The 27,877-nt window shown below is 33.3% G+C and overlaps 1 protein-coding gene across 2 annotated transcripts in view; it reads right to left on the bottom strand.

Moving 5' to 3' along the window:
• The window catches only part of LOC148602206 (large subunit GTPase 1 homolog), a 34,554-nt gene extending 9,954 nt beyond the window's left edge, over positions 1-24,600 (bottom strand). The window contains exons 1-10 of one of the 2 annotated variants that reach the window (XM_088554228.1): positions 24,423-24,600; positions 16,738-16,864; positions 14,291-14,411; positions 11,559-11,645; positions 10,744-10,830; positions 8,729-8,872; positions 7,596-7,683; positions 3,401-3,520; positions 1,797-2,198; positions 263-364 (exon numbers count right to left, since the gene is read on the bottom strand). In XM_088554228.1, coding sequence (XP_088410354.1) covers positions 263-364; positions 1,797-2,198; positions 3,401-3,520; positions 7,596-7,683; positions 8,729-8,872; positions 10,744-10,830; positions 11,559-11,645; positions 14,291-14,411; positions 16,738-16,864; positions 24,423-24,596 — 1,452 coding nt within the window. In that variant the 5' untranslated portion in view covers positions 24,597-24,600. The remainder of the gene's footprint in view (positions 1-262; positions 365-1,796; positions 2,199-3,400; positions 3,521-7,595; positions 7,684-8,728; positions 8,873-10,743; positions 10,831-11,558; positions 11,646-14,290; positions 14,412-16,737; positions 16,865-24,422) is intronic. The other variant, XM_088554227.1, reaches the window with a different exon arrangement.
• Positions 24,601-27,877: the final 3,277 nt, after the last annotated feature.

Here is a 27,877-nt window from a genome sequence, read left to right as displayed (position 1 = left end):
ATGGGAGGAAAAAATTGTAGTTTCTGGCTCCAAATTCCTTAATGGATGAATTTGGTATGGCATCTTGTGATACAATTTCATACAGATTCATACTCTTATACTCAAGTTATTGTCTAAAAAGAAAAAAAAATGGACAACGACAAAGGAGCAGTCACCACCACTGGTACTGACTAAGTTATGGATTAATTCCTCATCCTCTTCCACCAGAGGTCAGAGGACTACAATGTAGACCATGGAGGTAACACAATATTTTGATACCCACCTGAAAATGTTTAGTTCTGCCTGGTGTAGCAGATACAGGAACTTTCTTCATCTTTAGTATGGCATTGATTGTGGAACTTTTACCAACGTTAGGATAACCAACCTACATACAACAAAGACATACAGATATAAAATACATATATGCCAGAGTTTTCCAGAGAAATTTATGAACTAGGGTACTTTCATGCATTCATAGGGCAATAAAGCATAACATGAAATTATTATTTTTGGGGCACCCAACCTACACATGAAACAATACATTTTCCAAAACCTTCTATAAGTAGTCTTCACCCTAATATGGTCTTGTAAAAGTATAATAAATGGGTGCAAACACAACAGTAGTATATGTGAAATTGCAAATCAGGTAAAAAATTACAAATAAATCTAAAACGACCAATTGGGGACACATCTTAAACTTCATGATGCTTGAAGATGAAGGCATAATGCAGTGATATTCTATATTGGTCTAGGGGAAGCCTCAAACAGCAACAGAAGTTTGGTCCATGAAGAAATGTTGTCAATCATGTGACACACACTTATGTTCAAGTTTGTGCTTGCAGAGATGATAATATAATCAGCTTTTACAGATGAGGTCATCATCACATGGAACATTTCAGTCTGTAAGATGATAGATGAAAATTGTATATCAAATAAGAAAACTTGTTAGTTTAAAAATTATCATAAACAATTCATGTGATAACCATTCAGTAAAACACTTTTGACATGTGCTGTTCATGGTTCACTGGTTGTTGACTTCTTGTGATAGAGTATTATATTTGTAAAATTCACTTGATGAGTGTTCTAATTATTTCTAAATTTCAAACTGCATCACCAATTGTAACTATTATTACTCTAAGTTTAAAATCTGTAAAACTTTTATCAAAGATATTTTTATACTATTAGGTTCGTTGGTTCATAACTTTTTCCTCAAATTCTGATTTTTTTCATTAGGTTCTACAAGAACTAGGACCACTCAGCTGGTTTAATCAGTAAACAAAGCTATACATGTATCCAAGATTTGTGTTCTTAATTGCATTGTATGCTGTTGCTTATTCTTCAATTCTGAATTTTTTGCTTGGTTTTATGAGAACTAGGATAACTTGGCTAAAATTAACTTGAGTAGTGAAGTAATTATTTACCATGCCTATGGTTGTTTGACATGAACTTGAGTAGTGAAGTAATTATTCACCATGCCTATGATGTTTGACTTTAACTCGAGTAGTGAAGTAATTATTTACCATGCCTATGGTTGTTTGACATGAACTTGAGTAGTGAAGTAATTATTTACCATGCCTATGATGTTTGACTTTAACTCGAGTAGTGAAGTAATTATTTACCATGCCTATGATATTTGACCTGAACTTGAGTAGTGAAGTAATTATTTACCATGCCTATGATGTTTGACTTTAACTTGAGTAGTGAAGTAATTATTCACCATGCCTATGGTTGTTTGATCTGAACTTCAGTAATGAAGTAATTATTTACCATGCCTATGGTTGTTTGACCTGAACTTGAGTAGTGAAGTAATTATTTACCATGCCTATAGTTGTTTGACCTTGTGTTGCCTTGGTACCAGAATGTAAACAACGGAACAGTTTTATTAACTGATCTCCATTTAAAATATCTGGTATGTTGCCATGATAACTGTTGTCTAATTTGGCATCACCAATAGTGTCAACATCACACTGGCATGAATTGTCCTGCCCTTCAGTAATATTTTCATTTTCAGATAATTTTCTTTTTTGTCCACCTTCACAACTTATATCACTGTCAGTTTGACTGTTACATTTTGTTGCCATAGCAACTCCATCAACTTCCTTTTTTTCAATTGCATTTCCTGTTTGTTTCTCTGTATCTAAGTCTTTATCTTCAAAATTTTCTTCCTCCATTCTGTCCTGTAATGGGTCATCACCTTGAAGGTCATTTGCTTCCATCTTCTGTAATAAGAACAAAAACATGCTTACTTTATTTCACTTATAGTAGAAATCTGAAAATAAGTTTAAATTACACAGGAAAATATGAAATACATATGATTTTCTGAAACACATGAAAAACATGTTTTTCATATGTTTAGGACCACCATTAAAAACATATGATTTTCATATCTTTAGGACCACCATGAAAAACATATCAAAAATATAATTCTAATATGACGTTCTTAAATGGCTTTGAGATCACAAATGTGATTGATTTTAGATTGCTATATGAGCAGCACACAACTTATTGGGTGTGGCTTGTGTGTATGTAAATTACCGCCTACCTTAAATCATGTAAACAAACACATGTAACATTTGATGTGTATCAGCTGTTTTCATTCATTTCAGTAGCATGATCAAATTAATATTTAATAAAAATAAGAGACGTTATGTTTTAGAAAAGTTATATATATTCCACAAAAATCACTTACATAGGTACATGGTAGAACCTGCCATATGCGCCATCATGTAGGAAAACAAACAATAAAAATTGTCAATGAAAGAAACGTTTCAGTCCAAGTGTTGTACCTGTTCATGTGTGACCTTATAATGCAAACAACTGAGTCATATCTAACATCATTCTACTTAATTCGCCCTTTCCATGATTTATTTCTTAAATATATGAGATTCTCTAATTAAAACTGGTTAACAAATGTTTCTTAAATGATTTTAATCTTTAAAGGCATGTGTTTTTATTTGAATTGGGGCAGTTCATGAGATGTAATGGAAAAAAATAAATATATATTACCATACTGGTTTTTAACATATATTTTCATATGTTTTGAAGCATATGAAAACATATGTTACCAATTTTCCTGTTTACTAACCCTTGAATAAACAGGCTGACCTAATTTATTACTTGAAAACTTTTAGCAGTTTTAATACATGTATATACAGATACATACAGAATACCCCCAGTTTTGTAGTTGCCACAGAAAATATCACAGTGAGTCTGTTAGGGTGGGATGTTACATTCAAAACTGGTTACTACATGTGAGTAGCATTTTATCTTCTCACCCAGAAAATATTACATGAATGAAAAAAAAAATATATGACTACAGTGATACAGGTGTTAAGTTTATACAGTTGAAACAAATATCAACTTAATAAATGCCAGGTTTACACAGGTTTTCTTTTCAAGATTTGACTGTACTATGCCTTACCTTTTCTAGATCAGAAATTTCCCTGGGATGATGAAACAAGTGTTCCTCCAAGATCCCCTCAAAATCATCATCTTCATTTTCACTGACATCATCTGACATCTTCTCACCTTCTTCTGCTTTCTGATAAGTAAACATTGTGAAAATTAGTTTCATTCAAGTTTCATATGATAACTATTTTTACAAAAAAGGATAAAAGGAGAGATCCTACAGACCAACAAGAGTCTCCCAAGAGCCTGAATCGCACACCTGGTTAAATTTTTGTCTCTCAAGGTCAATAACTCTAACAAGGAGCTGTCTGACAATTTTGACTCAAAGAGGACTTTGGAAGGACTTTTCATAAGGATCATATCAACAAATGAAAGTTTCATCCTATCTTTGTAATTTTCAAGATACTGGATGAAAACTGGAAAAAAAAATTTTTTTTGCCTTTCAAGTGCAATTACTCTAATCAGGAACCGTCTCACAACTTGGAACTCGTGGAGACTTTTGTAGGCCTTATAAAAAGGATCATTTCAGCAATTGAAAGAATTTGGCTAAACCAAACGGTTTTGGGGACATATATGTGATTTAAAAAAAAAAAAAAACAGTTGACCACAAGGACGGACACCAAGTAATGGCAATGTAACTGATCTATACAGAAACTAACCAAAGTACTCACCAATTTCATATTGCATCATAGCAGTGTGCCAGTTTGTGTAATATTCAGGTTCGATGTTGGTTTACATGGAACACCTAGATGAATGCACACAAAACTTTCCAACACACTGTGTAATTGAACTACGAACTACTAGATGGCCTTTCCCAGTTTCTAAATATTTTCAAGTAGAAATTCAATTTATCGACCTTCAGGTCGAAACTGTCTGTCAAATCATTCAAACTTAAGCCACCATAATCATTGAAATAAATCATGTCCAAAGATACATGTCCCTCTGAACTAGCTACATTCCTCAGTTGAGAACCCTAATAACTCAAGTGCTACAAGTTATCGCATAGACACCTATGTGTCATTTCAAGTTCTTAGTTTCTTGGGCATCTTGTTCCAGACAAACACATATTAACATAAATGCCAAAGTTTAGAATACAATTTCAACAATTATGTATGGTGCAGACAACACAAGCAATGCACTTTTAAGGCCTAGGATCACCTGCAGCTCAATTATCTTCACACATGACCAAAACAACCCAATAGAATGATTATTACAAAAAAAGCAATATCAACAGAACACAGACGACACCATTCCCATTCGGGCTTCATGAGACGGTAACCATAATAAAAATACACAATACAGTGAGTGATACATAGGGATGGTTTCAGGAGTTTTGCTATTCTTTTGTAAAACATTTGGCAAAAAAATGAGTGGCAAATGATAACATGGTACCCCTTTCTTTATATAAGTTTCTTAATCAGATCCACTGCCCCCTTTTTGTAAATATTTGGAATCGCCAGGGCCTGCATGAAACATCAGAAGACAGCTTCAGCATTCTGACTATTTATAGCCTCACAAGGTTTTCATTTCTATCTATAATATGCCTCTAAAAAAAACCAGATAACTTGAATATATTGATAGTGAACAACTGATTGCGTAAAAATAAACACGTACTGTTAAGATATTAGACGTCAACTATTTTTAAATGGATCGTTGTTAATACAAATGTACAATCCTAATTAATCAGCTTGTTTAGTTCACAGTAAAAGTTGTTTATTTGGTTTGTTTATTGGCATTAAATTTAATATATTAGAAATACATTTTTGTACCTATGTTAACTTTAATATACTAGAAATACATTTTTGTACCTATAAAATGGACCTAACATTTGAACCTAAATGGGGTATGCCGATAGGACTATTTTACTGCAATAGTGGAAGATAATTGCAGATGCCATCAGGCTTTACAAATCTAAAGGTTCTGGCAACTTCTATATCAATTTGGATCTTCGATCGAAATTGATCAAAATATTGTGTTTTAGCCAATAAAAAGAATACTTCTGCTTCACTTGGACTTGAATCATGTTAGACTCTCATTTTTCAATATCTCCCCTTGCTAGGTAACAAGAGAAATCCTTATACAATGTATGTACAATTTCTCAGTTACCCCCCATCCCCCAACCCCTTTCCAATATATATTTCGACTCATAGCCTAATACATGTCCTTTAAAAACACATGAGATATTTCCATCTGTTTTCACACTTTTTTAATTCAATTTTTATATTTCAGCTATTGTTTTGACTGAGTGCCTCAAACATAATTTCCACAGTTTGCTTTTAACATTTTGTCTCTAATTTTTTTGACATTCCAGCTAGCATGAATTCTTAAACTCATAACAATTAAACTCTTGAAGTTATATGTCACTGAAGAAAAAGAGACACATTTTTACCAAACAAATAAGAATTATAGCAGTTTTGAATAACATAAGATAATATTTACCTTATGATTTTGAATCAAACTGTGAATTGGCTAGTCTAAGGACCAAGTTGATATGTATGAATGGCCTCTGGTAACACAAACACCTATTATTCCTTCAAAACTGTGAATTGGCTAATCTAAGGACCAATTTAATATGTAGGAATGGCCTCAGGTAACACAAACACCTCAAAAAATGGAAACTTCCCTTTTTTCATGGCTGAACAACTCAAGTTAAATAAGTGAATTCTCTCATTCTGAGTTAGAAAAGAACATTATGGTGTACATACTTTACATATTTCATGCATTTTAGGATAAGAATCAAACAGATCGGGTCAGACCATGCTTTGTAAAAGTCTGACAAACTGAGTAAGATCTTTAATGTGTATGCTCAGTAGGCCTGTCACCCTACTCGTCACATACATGTATTACAGACAAGGCCAATTACTGTAAACATTAATTTTTGCTGCAGCGAATTTTAGCGGTTTCTGAAAAGTCAACATGTTCAAGGGTATTAATTTTCACAGTTTTCAAGGTTGAAAAAATAAAGTTTTTCAATAGTTTTTCAGTGTGTGATTCCTCTTTGGACCACTTGTTTCAATAAATTAATGAAGCTGTTGATACAACATTAACAAATTGACAAATCCACATATATAGTTTCCTCTGGCCATTTAATCTAACAGCGTATTCTTATTTAAAACTAAAAAGAACTCACTTAATTCGCAAACTGTAGCTAATTGTAGGTATTTTATCTTTTGACAATTTAATTGCATGTTTACGGATTAGCTTTTTATTGACAGTTCTCAGCTTGTGTATTTAACGCTTATCTTTTATCGGTGATGACCTGTAGTGTGTGTTTGACACTTACCGATACATTTTGTTCTTTTTGTGAATAGAATGTTTGCACAGTATTGATTTTTATTCTCTGATGTGACATGTACTCTATGGCCACAAACATGTAAACAAGATCGCGAATTTAGAAATAATAACCCACATGCTTTTATCATATACATTTTTATAATAGACTTAGTATAAATTCATACTTGATTGCATCGAATGACATGACCCTTACACAAAAGGATGTTTCTATTCAAAATTGTGGGAACCATAATTATAACGGTCAAAAGACTTGGAAATGTAAATATATTTTCGCGGGTATTAGTTTTCGTGTTCTTGAGGCAACCGCAAAAATTGCAAAAATGATTACAAGGGCAATAATTCTTAAAGCGTTAAAACTCTTACGACTTTGATAAGTAGGCCAAATTATAAGAATTATTTCATCAAATAAAAGTTATTTTTTTAACTATCATAGTTTCCAAAACATAGGCCAAAAATTGCCATTTATCATCCTTTCAAAAGCAATAGCTCTAACAAACAGTCATCTGACAACTTCGACCCAAAAAGACTTTTGTTGGCCTTAACATTAAGATCATTTCATCAATTGAAGGATTTTTTAATCAATTAGTTTTCATGATATTGGCTGAAAACTGCAAAAACACAATATTTTAACTTAAGGCCATTAACTCTAACAAGGAGTTGTCACAATTTTGACTTGTGGACACTTTAGTAGGCCTTATCATAAGAATCATTTCATCAAATGTAAAGTTTTTCCTATCTACAATGTACTATAAATTTCAAGATATTGGCTGAAAACTGCAAAAACTGTCATTTTTCACCTTTCAAGGGCAATAACTCTAACAAAGAGTTGTCTAACAACTTTGACCATAATAAAGACTTTTTTGTCTCTCTGTTTCAGACAGGGCAAACCAAAATGCTATATAAGTAAAACTTACACTTTGTTTTTGTCTCTCTGTTTCAGACAGGGCAGACCAAAATGCTACTCTAACATTGTTCTCATCAAAGTATTGGCACCATGTCTTCCTGAAATGTAAATGAAGGGCATTCATAGAATTGTTGTACATATGATGACTCATTGTACAGTATAAATCATACAGAAAGGTAAAGTTGCAATCTTTTGTCATGCTTTATATTAACCCTCTCATTCCATTTAGTGAATATGGGTTAGTCCCAAAATACTGGCAGTTGACCTTGGAGAGCAACCCAATTTACTTATAATATATACCCAATCTGCATAAAGCTATATAGCAAATTTGTAATCAATCTTTCTATTGAGAATCAAGATAACTGTAATGAAAATCAGATGACCAAATGATGGACGTATGGTATGACTGACAAGAGAATTACAAATGGTGACAAACAAAATTTGAACAAAATCCATCAAGCAGTTTCCAAGGAGTTGCGTCCATAAAAGTGACCAGACAGATGGACAGACACTGGTATTACCATGTTCCCATCCGCGTATTGACTGACGACAATATACAGTGGGAGTATGGAAACAGATTTGATGATACTAATACTGAAAATGCAGACTTGTTTCTTTTTTAATTTCAGGACTATTAACCTAAAGTTGTATACTTCACAAAATGTCTTATTTTCTCCTTTCAAGGAAATAAATAGCCACCAAAATCCAAATGACTCTACACTATTTTTTGTTTTGTAAGCAATTTCTTCCTTATAATTAGTCTATCTGTGTCATGTGTAACAATTTTCTATACTGTAAGAAAAATATGTGTCTACATTTTTCAGGTATATTTCTAAAAAGTTACCTAACCTTGTCTGGGTTTCAAAAACAAACCTATAATTGAGATTTCCCTCAAATCTTTAGTTTCAAGTGATCTGGTCTGGGTTTCATAAAAAATAAATTAAGATTATCCTTAAATCTTTCCTCAAGTCTTCAATTTCAAGTGATTTGATTGGTCAAAATTGAGTTGAGGAAGGGTTTAAGAAAAATCTTATTCTGAGATTGTTTATGAAACGGTGCACAGAGTAACAAAAATACTGATGCAAAGAAACTTCACAAGAACGTATAATTAGATTTACTTGATTTTACAATAGATTTCCATACCTTTGATCAAGTGTAAGAAGGTCAGCTTTGTTTACCAACAGTAGGTTGACCTTCTCAGTGTTAACTTCCTTTACATACAAGTCTACATCTTCACAACGAAACAATAATGGATTCCGAGCATCAACTATCTGTACAACAACATCACTAAAAACAATAAACAAGAAATCTGTGAGTGATGGCTCACTAGTGAAACACCACTTTCAATAAAGATATAAGAAAAATGAACAAAGTCCTTAAGAAACAGGAAGATGTTATTGAATTTTTCCAGAAATCCCACCATATGAAATACAGGAAAAATCTACTAAAATTTCAAGCTGCTGTGGTGAGTAGTCGCTGAGAAAACTGTGAGGAAAATTTTGTTATAGATACACAGAAACATGGGTAAGAGTAAAACAGTATACGTTCCTCTACTTCAGAATGGAGGTTTGATTAACTGGTTATTAATGTACAGTGAAACATACCTAAATCTGAGAATAAGGACTCACCAGCGATACCCCTGCTTTCCATCACAATAAAAGGAAAACTCATGTTATCTTAGCAAACAGGAAATAGATGTCATTTGAGTTATAAAAATGTATCCCACTATACACAATTTTTGGCACAATACAATATATAATAATATAATACAATATATCAGCAACCTGTGATTAATAGGAGTTGAGAAAAAAGTGGGAAAAATTTTGTATACTACCACTGTATAAGAAAAATTCAAGTTTTTTACGGCTAATAGAAAGTAGATGTGATACAAGTACAAATATGCATCCCAAAATGCAATATACCCATATGAAACTTTGTATATGAATGAGGAAATGACAAAATGACACAGGTAAAACAGTATACTCCTCTCATAGGCAGAAACCAGTCTAATACCTGACATTTTCTGATAACTAATATATAAGTTTCATTGCATGTCAAAACTAAACACTTGCCTTAACTGAACCAAGTCCTAAAGGGCTGACATAGATTTTACTGTATAGTGACAATATACAGCATACAATGTAAAAGAAATTCTTCTAGAATAATGAAGAAAAATAATATCTTCATTTTTAAAAATACAGAACTATAAATAAGTAAACTAAAATAATTTATATGTAATTACAAAAAATCATGCTTCAAGTTGATAGATTCAAGGAAAATTCATAGGCTGGACCTAAAAATAGATTTTAGAGAAACAAAATAAATATGGACTCTCAAAATGGTTAATGTAAATCTTTCACTCAAGATGAAAAAAAAAACCACCAAAAATGAGAGTGGAGAAATGATCAAGACTGAAGGAGAATTGGTTTTTCCCATGAAATCTGAAAAAAAGCTTGGAAAATGTAAAATGGCTGGAAAACTCTTGAAGAAATTGAATCCCAGCTAAAAGATGGGAGAAAAAGAACTATAAAATGCAGTGGATGTTGTATAACAATGTCATTAAAGCACTACACAATGTGTAATGAAAGTAAATGTTGTATAAAGATAATATTCTTAGATTGTATCTCTGGACAATTGATTTTTTCTTCACTTTCAAGTAATCCATGTCCAAATTAAATTCTTTTAAACAAATAGGTGAATTTAAATCAAAATATTATAAAACACAATGAATACAAGTTTTCACACAAATTTTCTAGCAATTCCTACATCTCAGCACCTGTGGAAAGGTTGTTTAGCATAGCGGGAATGGTATTTTGACCTTATATATGCTGACTTCGTAATGGCACTTTTCACAAAATAATAATGATTTAGTGCAACTCTGATGTTTAAGTCTTGTCAATACATGATTTACACTTTGATCTGGCATTTAAAATTATATAATTTTTTTCTTATATAAGTATATTGAGCATTTTTGTTGCCTTCTGAGAAATGTAGTCGATGATTTTGATTACATCTTTAAAAGTAATCAAATTGAAATGGATAACACATGATAAACTAGTGTAATCAATTAATAACTGATTACATGAAAACAACATGTAATCGATTAATAATGGATTACTGTTTAAAGTTATCATGCCCACCTCCGATATTCTACAAACCTTCTCTCTATAACTCTCCAAAGCTGCCTCCAAAAATCTAGATTCCTCTCATATGGAGTCAGAATAATACCTTCCACTTCTGACAGCCTTAATAACAGAGAATAAGTACAATAAATTCATGAATCGATGACTTAACTCTGACCTACTGGTGTCAGATGTATACTACTTTGACACCACAAAATAATGTCCCTGGGTTAAAACATCATAGCGATAATTCACCTATGATAAATACCAAGTATACTCCCATTGCAATATGTAAAACCTTCCCTCCATGATAATTTACCCATGCTGCAATATCTAAATCTCCTCTCTTAGTAAATTTACCTTCTCAGGGGGATAACATAAGGGGGTGTAAATAAACAGTAACTGAGTGCACTGACATAAAACTGATATATGGATGAGGCTGCAGGGAAACTGTGCTGAGCCTAATTCATCAAAGTTTGTGTCAAGTCAGTACACTGTTATTGTGTTTATACGTTTTAAGCAAGAAAAACAATGTTTTTTTATTTGAAGCTGACATTATCCTCGTAACTTCAAAACATTGTAAAATTTGTGACATCACAACAGAAAGTCATATTCAGTTGTATGTTTCAATGTTTGTTCCAAAACACCAGAAATCTAAATGCATATTTTCCACAGTTATGAGATAAAAACTTTGGATTGTCCTGCCATCAAAAACAGTCTAACTAAATTACTGTAAATACATCCTAAAATTTTGGTCATTATAATAAAAAAAAGTCTCATAGTATTCCCATTTTCAAAATTTTATTTCAACTTTAAAAAGAAACAACCATTCAATCCTCATTTTAACTTACACATTTAAAGATTTTCTCCACTCTAAAAATATCGCCCTTTCTCTCCGATCTAGTTCATCAGCTGAAGTGGTACTGTCCCAGGCTGGTCTAAAGATAGAAATAAGACAAACCTTAACTAGTTACAATTAATCTGAAAACCGTAATGCCTAAAGTAAAAATAATCTACCATTTCTAATACATATTTATTAGAATATGATTCACATCTGAGAGTACAACCATACTTTAGCATACATATTTATTAGAACATGATTTACATCTGAGAGTACAACCATACTTTAGCATACACATTTATTAGAACATGATTTACATCTGAGAGTACAACCATACTTTAGCATACACATTTATTAGAACATGATTTACATCTGAGAGTACAACCATACTTTAGCATACACATTTATTAGAACATGATTTACATCTGAGAGTACAACCATACTTTAGCATACACATTTATTAGAACATGATTTACATCTGAGAGTACAACCATACTTTAGCAGTCATATAAACAACATCACACACTAAGTCACATGATGCCTACAGTCAAATCTATCTGTCATGATCTTCCATGGGAAATCAAAATAATACAGGTGTAACACTCCTGTGAATCGATTATATCAATCGTAAGTGTGGATGATTCACATATTGTATCTTCCACATGGAATCACAATACCGGAACAGGCTTTTTAAAATTTTTCATTTCAGATGTGGGTCTTCCTTTCTGTAGAGCCAATATGGCGGAAGTCATTGAAATTGACGAGTTTGAAGAAAAAGTGATTGTAAATGTGCCTTTAGTGTTTAAATAAAATGCCTGGAAGTAGTTTGGATTTCTAAAAATGATAAAAATATAGTTATGTGGTGTCTGTGTAAGGGGCAATATTCATTATGATACTATCATATCACTTCTAGATATCATGATAAGTACTGTATCATAAAATTTCTAACAATACTCAGCTCTAAAAAAGCCACACACCAATTTTTAAATCAATCCTTACATAGCAAAGTACATGAGCAAAGATTTTTGTGACGAAATTTGTCTCTATCATTCCATATAATGAAACCTCATGTAACAGGAAGTTGATATCAGACAGCAGCCAAATCACTAGTAACATATTCCCCATCTATATTAAGCCAAACACCAAATTTAAAGCAATCCGTCTATTAGGAAAACATAATTGCAGCAAAATTCCCACTAAAAGACAAACAATTGATTCCTATATACCAACCACTCCTTAAGTGGGGGGTGTATAATTAGACAAGTGGTCTGTATAAACAGGTTGATTTCACATAAATTGTACTACATGGGGACATTATAGTGCTTGTCTATAGCTGATTACAGGTACTTGCTAAGACAAGTTTTACTGAAAATTGCAAGATACATGTACATGTATAAAATTAAAAAAATACCAATTGCATAAATTTCAAATATGCTATACACGTGTAACTGACTAAGTGTTCAAACAAAAATGCAAAATGCTTAAATTTGATAGAAAAATAGAGGTTTAATATCCTGTGGCCAATATTAGTTGCAAGTAAATACCAATCAAACAGACCATGCTTTGTACTAATCTGACAAAAGTCTGATTTCCATTCTTCAAGCTCACAGAAGCAACAGCCCACAGATAGACATGTCACCAACTCAGAACAGAAGCAACAGCCCAATGGTAGACATGTCACCAACTCACAACAGAAGCAACAGCCCAAGGGTAGACATATCACCAACTCAGAATAGAAAAAACAGCCCACGGGTAGACATGTCACCAACTCACAACCGAAGCAACAGCCCAAGGGTAGACATGTCACCAACTCACAACAGAAGCAACAGCCCAAGGGTAGACATATCACCAACTCAGAATAGAAACAACAGCCCAAGGGTAGACATGTCACCAACTCACAACAGAAGCAACAGCCCACGGGTAGACATATCACCAATTCAGAATAGAAACAACAGCCCACGGGTAGACATGTCACCAACTCACAACCGAAGCAAAAGCCCTTGGGTAGACATGTCACCAACTCACAACAGAAGCAACAGCCCAAGGGTAGACATATCACCAACTCAGAATAGAAGCAACAGCCCAAGAGTAGACATGTCACCAACTCACAATCGAAGCAACAGCCCATGGGGAAAACATGTCACCAACTCACAACCGAAGCAACAGCCCATGGGTAGACATGTCACCAACTCACAACAGAAGCAACAGCCCATGGGGTAAACATGTCACCAACTCACAACAGAAGCAACAGCCCATGGGTAGACATGTCACCAACTCACAACCGAAGCAACAGCCCATGGGTAGACATGTCACCAACTCACAACAGAAGCAACAGCCCATGGGGTAAACATGTCACCAACTCACAACAGAAGCAACAGCCCTTGGTTAGACATGTCACCAACTCAAAACTAAAGCAACAGCCCATGGGTAGACATGTCACCAACACATTATTCTGACTCTGGGTTAAACAGTCAACATTCTATATCCTGCATGTCCATATTTGGCAGGGAAGCAGTGACTGCAAATTTTCAAGTCTATGATATGATTGGGTCAGGAACCTATCTGCAATGCTTGCTTAACAGCTACCATGAGACCAACAAGGATGTGTTGAGTTAGAAATTAAATTTTTTTATTGTATTTCAATTTTCATCATTATCCCATTTAGAAACAATGAAGTATAATAATGAAATGATTAATGGCAACAGAATGTCTGATTTACAGACTAATAATTAACTATCAAACCTTCTTGGTATCCTGAGGAGATTCCTATGTTGATCATGTAGACAGTTTATATTGGCTTGTTCTGTCTCAGACAACAAACCAGAGTTCTTATTGGGATCTATAAACTTCACATTCAACTTTTCTACAAAAATAAAAATGTAAATACCAATATAAAATTACTATTACAGGACACAATTAAATATCAGCTTCTCATTCTGTACATTACATGCATTTGACTTCCATTTTTTACTCATTCGGAAATGTTTTAGGCAAGTATATTGTCATTTTCAATTTAGAAAATTTAAATTGGCAAATACTAAATTGATGATATTCATTATTTGCATTGGAACCATTGAGACCTGATGTTACCTGTAAAATTCATCAGAAAAACATTACTTTAATAAATAGCCCTTCACTTTACACAAGAACAATATGCAGTGACAGTGCAGCAGTGAAACAATACTGCTTAGCTATAGTATGTAAAGAATCCAGCAGAAATTTGTTTTATCTTACCATCAAACACCGTGGAGCCACCGTCAAAAGGCCTAGGCAAAAAAGTTCTATTTAAATGTTTTTATAACTGTCAAGCACCGTGGAGCCACTGTCAAACGGTCTACACAAAAAAATTCTAATTAAATGTTTATATTACTGTCAAGCACCGTGGAGCCACAGTCAAAGAGCCTAGGTAAAAAAGTTTTAGTTAAATGTTTATCTTACCGTCAAACACCGTGGAGCCACAGTCAAAGGGCCTAGGCAAAAAAGTTCTGGTTAAATGTACAGTCGAAACCTCGATGTGTCGAACTCGGATTAGTCGAAATCTTGGATAACTCGAACTTATTACAAGCCCCAGCAAAACTCCCCTTACTCCAATACAATTTGACCTCAGATGACTAAACTCGGATGAATCAAAACCTCGAGGTAATCAATCAGTCCCCTCGATAGGACTTCGAGGTTAATTAACCCCAATGTCGCGAAGTCAACTAATTAGTCGGAAAACTGATTGCTTTATTACCCACCATGACCGAAGTGTGTTTAAACAACAATTAGCTTGGCTTTTAAAATTAATTTGTTGACACTCTTTTTCGTTTGATTTATTTATTTAATTAATTTAAAATTGTGCGTGTTATTAAAAGAAACGAATTTTATTAAAAACATGTGGGAATTCACACTAACAGTGATATGGGACATTTTCATATTTTGAAAAATTTTATAAAAAATACAGATGAATTGTATTATGGTAACTGACTATTTAATGAAACATTAAACAGACAATAGTAAGGGTATTTCAACGACTACATTTGTTTCGCTAGTGATTTTGAAATTTTACCGTAATATTGTAGAGCACATGGTTTGACGATATTCCTGATCGTGAAACAAACAAAGCAGCATGCTACGAACTATGACGTTTTTGATATAGAAAAAATAAAAAGGAAATTTCACTAAAACACTCGGTGCCGTTCAGTATTTCGAACATGATATACAACAAAGAAAAAAAAAAAGTCTTCCGATATGAAACGCATAACATTACGAAGTACCGTGTAAAGTGAAGTACATGTACAAGCACAACAAATGATGTAACTACAGAAACAATCATGGACCAAACTACTAGTATTTCCGGTTTATCATCGACCTTGGATTACTTGAACATCGGATAACTCGAACATTTTTGCATGGTCCCTTCGACTTCGACTTAACGAGGTTCGACTGTATATCCAAGTGTCTGAGACAATGGAGGTAGAATAAAATCATGGTCCAGAAATATATTGAGCAGTTTAGGAGGAGTTTCTGGTATGAGGTTTTAAAATGAAAAAAAAAAAACCCTGAATTTGGAAAATCCCCCTTTGGAGTCCTCTGACAGTAATTATATTCCTTCATGCACATCTACATATGATATCCAACTTCCTGTAAAGTTTTATCAAAATCCATTGAGCAATTAAAGAGGAGTTGGGCTGGAAAGGTTTTAACATGTAAAACACTAAATATGGATTATCTCCCATTGAAATCTTCTGACAGTAATTATATTTTTTCCTGCACATCTGCATATGATACCCAACCTTCCTATAAAATTTTATCAAAATGTCTTGAGCAGTTTAGGAGTTGTGCTTATGAGGTTTTAACTTGTAGTTGTATTGGAGTTAGAAAGTTCTGCTGGAACTGTAAAACTCCTTCAAGTTACCCAAAATTTTGACTCTTCTGAGCTCGACATATCAAGGTTCAACTGTGCATTAATTAGCAATAAATTTTTTTTTCATCATGATCATTTTCTAAATTAAGTGTATAATTCAGGACTGCCTATGACAAAAAGTAAAGCAATTCCATACAGGCACAAATCAAAAGTTCCTCACACTCAGTGGCTGATATATTAGATTAGTAACCAACTACTGATGAATAGCATTTACAACCATCCAGATATATCTGTTCTGTGATAAACTGTAAATTGAACCAACCCTATATATACATGTCCATACCTGCTGTGAACTCTGTTCCTGCCAGTTCAGCTGTAGCTAAGAAGTCATCTAGATTACTCTGTTCTGTCACTGACTGTAAATTTAACCGACCCCACTCATAGCCATCTTGTAGTTCTGTAGTGTGAAGCTATTGATAAAATTCAATGATTTAATTAAACGCATATAGATACAAATTACATGTGTACATTGTAATTGTTTTCTAGATTTTTAGCCAAATTATAGTGCCATACATATACACTCCTTTAATTAGGTTTCCCGAAAGCATGATACCCAAACGCACGCTAAACACTCACCAAATGCACGATAAACAAACACTCATATCGTGGTTTAAACGCAGGATAGACAAACGGTGAAAAATAATAATATTAACAAATAATGAAAGAAGAAAAAATAGAAAATGAAATTATCATTCATCATGCGCTTAAACACACAATAAACGATGCACGAATGATAAAATGGGAAATGTGAACATTCCAAAGTGTGTACTACTGTAGTAATACATTGTACATGTAACTACATGTAATAATATTTCTGTGCTTTTTTTATATATTGTATATGTGTATATGGCAAAACCCCCCCACACACACACACAAAAAAAATGTTTAAAATTAAAACCTATAAGACTTTTAAACCACAGCAGACTTTAACGAATATATATTTTTCCAAACAACACTAGTACATGTACACTGTACATGAATAGGTAAGGTGCAGGATAACAGAAGTTTTGAGGCTACATTGTAAGTCACATCAAGCCTGCTAAAACTTCAGCTGAGGAGTGTTAGCTTAATGTATATATGTACATTTTGTACATCATGCAGAAAAAAAGAGACATACATGCAGTCACAGAATGTTGGTTGGATCTTAAAACATACTTTGTAATTTATATGCCAAGTAGTTATGCTGCATTGGCATACATGTAACTTCAGGTTCAAAAAGAACTTTTAACAGGTTGGGAACAAGACCTGAAATTTGGGTTAATCCCTGTTTGGGGTCATACCCCTCATATGAAGGGGTTTTTTATCCATTATAAAAATTAGAAAGTTTGGAAATTGTTATTTTTTATTCAAAAGTGGGAATTCATGTATTAATTGTATTGGAAGGACTGATATGTGGTCACAGGGAAGCATACATGTACTTGCCCCAAGTGCAGGATGTAGTGGGTTTGATCCCCATACGACTCATACCAAAGACTAATCAAAGTGCTGTTAGGTTTTTGGAGGTTTTTGATTCTGTGAAAAATGCAGCATGAACAAAAGTTTAAAGATTACATGATGTAAAATAAAACTGGAATTATACTTTTGCATTTTTCATATTATTTAGAACTATTTTTTCATCATATGTATATTGCATAAACTGAATGTCAATCAATACTACTGATTTCTAAAGTATAAAAGTTGGTTCCAGTATCCAGCTTGACATGCGTTTACAATTTTTGTTCCATTTCACCTTTATCCCAAATATTTAAACCTGTCCATAAGTTAATTTGCATTTACATTCAAAAACTATATTAGCAGATTACACTCCTTAAGACATTAAGGTTTCCTGCACGCACGATACCTAAACATATGCTAAACACTCACCAAACCCACGATAAATGATTGCTTCTATCATGCATTAAATAAATGCTCCTATCATGCGTTACGATAAATGAACGCTCCCAGTGTTTCGAAGTGTTTTAGACAATTCCTGATGGGATAGTCATTGTTAATTGGATCTAATTTATTTTGTTATAAGGTAAATCTGATTCTGATTGTATCATATGGTTTAAAAGGGCTGTGAAGCCTGTATGTAGCCATGTGCACATGGTCATGATTGCTTTTACCTTTGACCATATTATCAGTTTTGATTGGCTCAATAATATATTTATATCTGATTGACATCTCCCATGATGATATTGTGCGTCACGATCACCTGGTCTAATTACATTTGATTGGTTTCAGTCATAAATTGGTTATGGTCATTCAACTCTGACCAGGTGTCAACACAATTGTTTAATTAGTGTGAATATCTGTTTGCTGTTAAACTTTCTGTTGGTTTTATTTTTAATATACAAACCCTAGGCACAGAGAAAATCGCCAACAGGTTATTTTTGTCGCTAGATCTAATAAAAATCGCAAACTGCGACATTGGCATAACCCTTCTCTGTATCCGTTTCAATGCCACTGGAGAAATCCTAGGGAACATAATACACTTTGTATAACGACTTAATTATTCAGGTAAATATTGACAAAGCCCAGCGCGATCCATGTATAGAAATGCCAGAACAAGATCCGAGTAACTCTGGAATTTCCGATTTTTGCCCCAAAAAATGCTAGGGTCAGCAATTCGCCTTTAAAAAAATAGGGTCGGTTGGGAAGCCGGAAAAACACATATTTTTATATTTGGCCTTAGAATCCCAATTTTCAAATCTTAATAATTTCGTTATATTATATCCAATATTTACATGTAAACCTCATTTTCATATTATTTTTTTTTTTTTAACTTTTAAACTCAAATAGTCTAATTACTGAATATTTATAGAAATATATTCAGTAATTGAATAAAAAGAGTTTTATTTGTAGTAGTCCGAATTTCCTCTGACCCTGCAACCCTCCTCTTTTTTATTTGGATATTGATATGTTGGGTTGCGGTCAGAACGATATGCCATACAAAAAGTTGGAGATTCAGTGGTACCGCGGAGTATCGCCCTTCACGCGCTTCTTACGACTTTCATGTTAAAATCGTGTAGGTGAAGCATACCTAGTTCAATTCGGGATTCATTTTTCTTTATGCTGATTAAGTTTTATCGACTATTTGTCATCAATTATCGGTAAAAAGAAGTTTGAAAGCCTTAACCCAGGGTCAGCAGCCATTTACTTTCGATTTCCAACTTTGAGTGACGCAAGCGAGATTTGGTCGTATGCAAATGAGATTCCGTCATGCACAGATGGTCACGTGAGATCAACAAACAACGCCTTCTTTATGTGTCTAAACAAGCGTGTGTACTGGAACAACATATGAAAACACGTGGCTGGATCCAATTTACAATTGGCTGCATTACTTTTGGTTGAACTATGAATTTTTTAAATGTGTAAAATATTACATGTGGCACCTCATCCTTAGAATGCCCTAATTCAACTATTTAAACTCAATTTTCGAGCAGGTTATTAAAATATTGGAAATGCATTGGGGTGTGTGTGTGGGGGGGGGGAGGGGGACAGAAGGCAATCATATACATTTTCTACTGGATTTTAAATTGCTTCATATTTTTAAATAGCAGTTTATAATTATGTTTTGCACTTATTTTTAATCTTCAATCGCTTAGATTCTTAATATATTGAAGTTTAACATAATGTTATTTCAATGTGAGATTTTAACTGGCAGTGTAACTTGTGATGAACTGGATGTCTGTATACCTGTTTCTTGTTTTTTTTTTGTTTATATTCTATGGGAAAAAGAGGGCTTAGGGAACCCAATTATATTAAGCTTGTGAAATATTTTTTCTTTCACTACCAAATATCTCTGCATGGATTTATATATAGCATATTTAAGCTTTTTTGTTTCATTATGTCTATGTCTGACTTTCTACACAAAAATGTAGTACTTGCAACTACCTGAAGACCATCAAACTTCCTCTGATCCTCCAACTCACCTCTTTTTTAATTAGTTATGAGTATGTTGAGTTGGGATATCCAAATAAAAAGAGGGTTGCAGTTTCAGACGAAATTCAATCTAAGTTAAAGATTAATATTATTTTCAGAAAAAAACAGCCATATCTCTGTGCATTTTATAAAAACTACCAGTAATACATATACGTACTACCTCATATGAATGTATGGTTGATTCTTACAACTGAATACCAGTGTTGTTCTGTTGACTACACGTAAGTCCTAACAAGTTACCATAGATGAGGACATAAATTCCAAATTATACTCTTTGGTCACAATACAAGATATCTACATGTATTCACAGGTCTGAGTCCAAATTATCTCAAATATTTATACAACCCCAAAAATTGTTCACTCGCATATTGGTTTGGATTCGTTGTGGTCATCTGGAGACACTTGGTTTTTGTGAAAATTTGAGTATTAGTTAGTTGATCTTTATAAACTTTAAAACAAGGTAGCAAACTACAACAGGAAGGTTGGTATAGATTTTGGGGGTTAGAATTAGGGGCATAAATAGGTCCTAAAACAAGAAATTCATTTAATTAACAATAAAACTCTAATAAAAGTATAGCAATCCTATGATACAGCTTCACAATATTCTATACCACAATAAACAGACTTGGATTGATTGTTTGGGTTGTGATTTAAGCCAAGTAAGAATAAGGGCCCTAAACAAGTATTTTTCCCCTTGATTCAAGAAATAAAGGGGAAAAATACTTGTTTATTACTGGTTTGGTTTGAAAAAATTTTAAAGATGTCACATTAAAATCCTTGCCTGCGTTTTTCAATTAGATTTCAAATATCTTTTACAGTTTTCAAATTATTAAGAAAGCCACGCCCTAACAAATCATATTTTTTGAGATAATGAAGTACAAAGTGTTCCATGAATGCACTCTAAAGCAGACCTTTATACTTGTACTGAATTTCAAAATGTGCAATATTGTGTCCAAATGATTTGTTGTGTCCATAATGAACTGTAAGACTCTATGTTAAATGCGTCAATAACTAATATTGTGTCCACACTTGCAGAATTTAATTGACTGTGGTTGTATCATGCTGCATTTGGCAAAGCTTTTTATTGGACACATTCTTGTATTGTAGGGTTTTTCATTTGCTTTCAATTTGTTTAATTGCTGAGGAGTTTTCTTCACCTATGTATGTTATGGTGAAAGTTATAACATTCACATTTGTTAATTAAAAGTTTCTTTGGAATTTACTTGAGTACCTACATGTTTAAACAAAATGTTGCACTTGTCTCTATTACTATGTGCATGCATCATAAATAAAACAGGTTTATACACTAGTAAACTTAGTTACATCTTCCAGTGAAAATATTCTTGTAGGATTTAGGGGGCAGGGATTTGATGTCTGATAAGAAATTTATGTTGCACAAGCACAAACATTTAGTTTTAATTCAGAAGCAACTGAAATCAATATTTCATTTTGAAAAAAAAAATGCCTTGTTTAGTAATTGGGGAAACATAGAATCATTATCATTCTACTTTTCAATGGAGGAGTAAAATATTCCTTTCAGGAATTTGGAACATTTTTAAAAGATTACTTGCCCCTTGCTAATAAAATGGTCGATGCTTCAGAAATTGAACAAAGACATAATAAAAAAACATAAGACATGGTCCATTTTACAAATCATTTTTGTGCATCAATGCCAAAAACATCATTCTGTACAAAAAACGTTGTGATTTTAGTATTTGAGAGCCAACACAAATATTAGTTTTTTATAAATTTGCAGATATACAAATGTACATGTACATGTATATGTAACTTTTAATTGTTTGATAAAACTGACACCTCAGATGCCTCACTAAACTCCAATACAACAGATATGCCCTTTTGTCTTTGGTTGAAGTTGCAGTTAGATTGAGAATTGTGGAATCTATTTTACTTTGAATAATTCAAACTTTTCTATGGTCCTCTCTAAAATCTAATCACATGTAAAATTAAATATGGCTTTTATTGTGTATTTTAAAAAAAAAATAAATATACACTGTGTGCCAACTCAAACAGTAACCCTTTACAAAAAAATGCCCCTTTTCATGTTAAACATATGTTATTACACATGGGAGACAGCTACCAGTACACTGTGGGTTTGCTTTTATTAAAATATATACAAATTTGCTAGTAATGTTACATGTTGTAATTGTCATTTTATGTACATCAACAAGACATTCATGTAGATAGATTTCTCACAGTACGGTATACATTTCTTTTTGTCACTATATACAACATACCATTCTGATATGCAGTGTGCCTCATCATATACAACTAAACATACTTTTTTCCAGAATATGTTTCTAACAGGATTTCTCTCTAATGCTTTTTAATCACTTATTCTGGTGATGCCAGGAGAATTATAGCACAACCTTCTTTGATACGTGAAGCAAAAATCAGTTAATTGAAAAGTTGTCAGTTTTCGTGATCATGCTAAATGTACACAATTAAACAAAACTGTTTATGGACTTGGATCATTCATTGATTTTACATAACATTTCCAATACATGAATATATTGCATTTTTGACAAGACACCCCCTCACTTTTTTCCCATTCCTAATTCATTTGTTCATAGTTACACTGAAAAAAAATCCAGATTATTTTTAACTCAATGACACATACACCATCCATTTTGTGTTATGCCTTCATAAATTTCATATGAAGAAATCTTATGTCTCTTAGTTTCTGCACCTGTTCCTTGATAAGATATATATGTCCAGTGGGGTATAAATAGGCTGGTGTGGTGCACTAATGGAATGAAAAATATAAAGACATCAGCCACCATTTTAATGGAGTTGCTTTTTCAAAAAAAAATGCATGCGGCATAATTTGGTTCAATTTTTGGGAATAAAATTGCGGGAACTGAATTACAAAGTGCAGGGGACAAGGGATAAAATTAATGAAAAAGTTAAGCGAAACTTACTAAAACTACTGTTAAAAGTCACATTTAAATTTGCGTCCATCAAATATACGACGACCTCTTTCATTTACCACCTCGATTCCAATTCTACCAGTGTCCCTCTTCAGACTTATCGACCACATGTTGTTCCAGTACACACGCTTGTTTAGACACACAAAGAAGGCGGTGTTTGTTGATCTCACGTGACCACCTGTGCATGACGGAATCTCATTTGCATACGACCAAATCTTGCTTGCGTCACTCAAAGTTGGAAATCGAAAGTAAATGGCTGCTAACCCTGGGTTAAGGCTTTCAAACTTCTTTTAACCGATGTTTGATGACAAATAGCCGATAAAACTTACATCAGCATAAGAAAAATGAATCCCGAATTGAACTAGGTATGCTTCACCTACACGATTTTAACATGAAAGTCGTAAGAAGCGTGTGAAGGGTGATACTCCGTGGTACCACTGAATCTCCAACTTTTTGTATGACACATCGTTCTGACCCTAACCTGACATATCAATATCCAAATAAAAAAGAGGAAGGTTGCAGGGTCAGAAGAAATTCGGACTATATTGGTAGCATAGGGAACCAAAAGAATTTTCATTATCTTAAAAAAAATGAAAAAGTTATGATGATTTAAAGTTGATGCCCTATGCCACTCAACAGATATTTTACCAACCAAACCCAAATCACAGGTAAGTGATGACATCATGAAGAACTCTCCTATAACACTGTACTTTGCAGCACTATGATTTCTTAGCACTATGATTTCTTAGCACTGTGCTATCAGTAATTTATTTTAGCCAGAATGCAATATGATCACTTTTCTATAACGTAAGAGCTGTGCTATACCAGTACGTACTGTGCTATCAGTATCTAAAAAATATGGCGAGAATATTGTAATTGATAAAAATTTTAAAAAAAAACGAATTATGTGTGTAGTACCTCAAACTGGGTCTAAGGGTTAAGTTTTTACTTGTAGATTACATGATGATGTATCCTGAGCACTTGTAGTTTATATGGGAGTGATATTAAGGAATCGAGCCATTCTATGTACAAAGCAGTCGATATCAGCAAATTATGTTTTTGTGTATAGCAGTTGTGTAGAATAAATCATTCTTACAAAGGTTTCCCCGCCACCTTTCTGTTTTCTGTGACTAAATCTGTCTCTAATTAAAGTCTTTCCAAGCGCACCTTCCTTTTTCTTCTTTCCCATGTTCTTAAATTTGTTGATAATTAAGTCAGATTCACGTGTTGCACAATAAGAAAAATCAACAGGAAATATACAATCACACATAAATTCTAAAACAATACCGGATAGTAAACCCCGGACATAACCAAGCAATGAGACCGTAATGAAAACGATGAACAGAGTATTTCATATTCATCTTTCTTGGACTTAAAGATTTCATTTGAAGGATTTTTATAATAGATTATTATAGTAGAGTGCTGTTACCTTTGTTAATTCCAAGGCGAAATAAAATTATAACTATATTTTCTGTACGTGTCAGGGAAAAAATGGGTAGGTAGGTCGGGATTTTATTTTATTAATTTTATTTTCTCCCAAATTTCACAGAAAACAACTGCAAAGACTTGACTCTTCTCTCACATCTATGGCAACACCGTCTACACTAAGTCCAACGCCTTAGACCACTCGGGCAACTTGGCTATATAACATATAGCTTACGTTAACCGAGTGATACTTCTTCGTAAGTAAATGTAGAGCGAACATTAGCAGAATAGGACAACCTCTGATGGTATCGAGTAAGACAATAGGGGATCTGTAACAGTATACAAATACAGCCACACCAAGTATATAATACATATATAAGAAGTCTAATGGGTGAGGTAACTCGATCTACCATGTTGCTAGTACATTGTTATGTAGATACATAGCATGCACGGCGAGGATCAACATAGTATGTTAATACAAGGATGCACACACACACATATATATATAATCGTGTAAACTACAACCCAACTCTAGAATCGATGCGAGGTTGCAAATTTGCGATGCACATTTGGTCGCTCCTCCAGCGGGATATAAATACACACACACAATGTTTTGTATTTAAAGACCCAATAAAATACAAAAAGACACACAAATGAATGTATAAAGTTACATTTTTCCTCTCCTACCGGAGTGGTGTTCCTGTTTTTCCAATATAGTTTTCCCCGCATCCACTGCAAGTTACAATGAACAGAAGATTTTCTGAGGTGCAAGTAAAACTGTTCCTTATATTAAATATATTTCCTGAACTAAATGTAAAAGAATGAACTCCTTAATTAATCGCATATTGAAAACCATGGCCGAAACGACTATGGCCGAAATGACTATGGCCGAAAAGTAATGACCGAAACGTTCTATGGCCGAGATGACTGGAAAACGTTATTTATGTAGAATTCTATTGAAATTTCAGTTTGAGAGAAACATTTTTAATCATACTAAATGCAATTCAGGTCATGTTACAGGTGATTATATTTTGGATATTAAAATAAAAATGAGACTCGTCTTTTATTTTATTTGAGCAGTGTTTACAAACTCTTTTGTCTGATGGTATTTTTGGTTTTAAATATCTTCCAGTGTAGGAATAATGTGATTAATGTGCTAAAATACATACAAGTTTATATAATTAGCCATTAAAAAGGGAGAAGTTTGTGATCACGCCAAAATAATTTAACCCCGCCGCATTTTTTTTTTCGCATGTCCGAGTCAGGAAGTGCTGGCCTCTATGTACAAATATTGTTTCGTTTCACTTTCAGTTTACTTTATGTTGCTTGAGTATATTGGGGTGTTCCTGTGTATAATGTTGTTTTGGGGCCAGCTGAAGCCTGTCCTGTGGTATGAGGATCTCTTCTTCGTTCATTGAACATGCACCCATGCGTGGCTTTGAGCTGACTTTTTTCATCCCAGCGAGGTAATTGTTGTCTCCTTGACACATTCACCACATCCATTCTCGTTAATATTAAAAACACGCGACAATAAATCTGTTCAATAACTGCATTATTCACTATGCCCGATAATCTCGAAGGACAGATGTTATTTTTTTTCTCAGTTTGTCAAACAATGTAGAAAGGACAAGCCAGGGGAATTCACTATCACTTCAATCTAACAAATCATCATCCTTTGAAAACATGGTAATTATAAAGTTAAGCTAATTTCATTCCACAAGGTTGGCCATATATTTTGAATTACCGATCCGTAATTCCGTTTTGGCCTTTACTTATCAGTACATAAACTAATGTATGAATAAGTAGATTTATACAATTTTAGGCTTTGCCTAAGTTGTACTCATATTACATTAGCTTTATTGATATAATGCACCTGTAGAAGTCTTATTAATAAGTTGGATACCTAACCTTACGTGATAACCTTACATGATAACCTAGCTCATCTTGCAGGCACCTTTTTAATGCAATCAATAACGTCGAATAATTAAAAGTACCATTGGCACAAATACACCAAAATACACTAGCACCAAAACAGAAAGACAATTTAGAGACAGTAAAATCCAAAGACGTGGTTCAAATTTAAAAATAGGAAGCAAAAAATACGTAAAAATATCTAGATCCAAAAGAAAACCGTACAAAACAAACACGCCAAATCGCTGCTGGTAATATCATAAAACGCATGCATTACATTTGTGTCGTTAATTATTTTTTTTACTCTCGTCCTTTTATCAATGGCATTTCCAAGTATTTATTTCTTTTTCGTTTTACATTTCACAGTTCGTTTGTCTAGCCCGACCTGATCTTTTTCTGTTGTTCGATGTTTTTAGGTGTTCTTGTATATGTGATTTGTGTCTTGATTCTGCTGCCTTTTTCAAGATTATTTGTCTGTTTTCCATGTCTGGTCTTTGTCCCTGGATTACATTCTTTTATTTTTCGCTAAAATCTTAGTTCCCTTGATTACTCTTATACATATTGAAACCACATTGAAACCGGCTTTGATTTGTTGATATTTTATGTTATACATGTAAATGCACACGTAAAGACATTTTGTAAAATAAACTTGAATACTCGATGAGCATGCGTGGAGAATGCAAAATATACATTTCTGCGAACAATATTCTCTTGTTTTACCAGGCATGACCTTACAGAAGTGTAAATCGAACATGCTCAAGACATTAACTTAACGTTAGGATATATGCATCTTAAGCTGGTTATGAAAATGCACGTGGCTTTTTAATTTCCGATCGGTATTTAATAAATAATTCAAACCACTTATTACTGAAGCTAAGAGAATCTATATCAATAGCACTAAACGTACGATTTGATGCATACGTATACGTAGTTAATTGATGACAGAAATTGTGTATTATGTATAAAATCAATTCTTCGAGTTAAAAGTCTATTTAGTGTCACAAAATTTAATTTTGTATGACAAAGTTCCATTTTTCACATAAGACAAAACAAAATTGAAATTGACGGTTAAGGTCGTTTTAAGTGAAATTAAGAAAAATCTTTTACGTTGCATTACAGTAAAACTGTTTTGAAATTATTAAAATTGCTATTATACGTTTTTTATGAGATTTGTTTGATAAAACAGGTTTTAAAATATACCCTTTTGTGGTAAGT

Source organism: Perna viridis, chromosome 12 (assembly GCF_037379345.1).
Source record: "Perna viridis isolate PV_CMFRI_1.1 ecotype Kerala chromosome 12, ASM3737934v1, whole genome shotgun sequence".
Taxonomy (NCBI): domain Eukaryota; kingdom Metazoa; phylum Mollusca; class Bivalvia; order Mytilida; family Mytilidae; genus Perna; species Perna viridis.
This window is presented reverse-complemented; position numbering and strand designations above follow the sequence as displayed.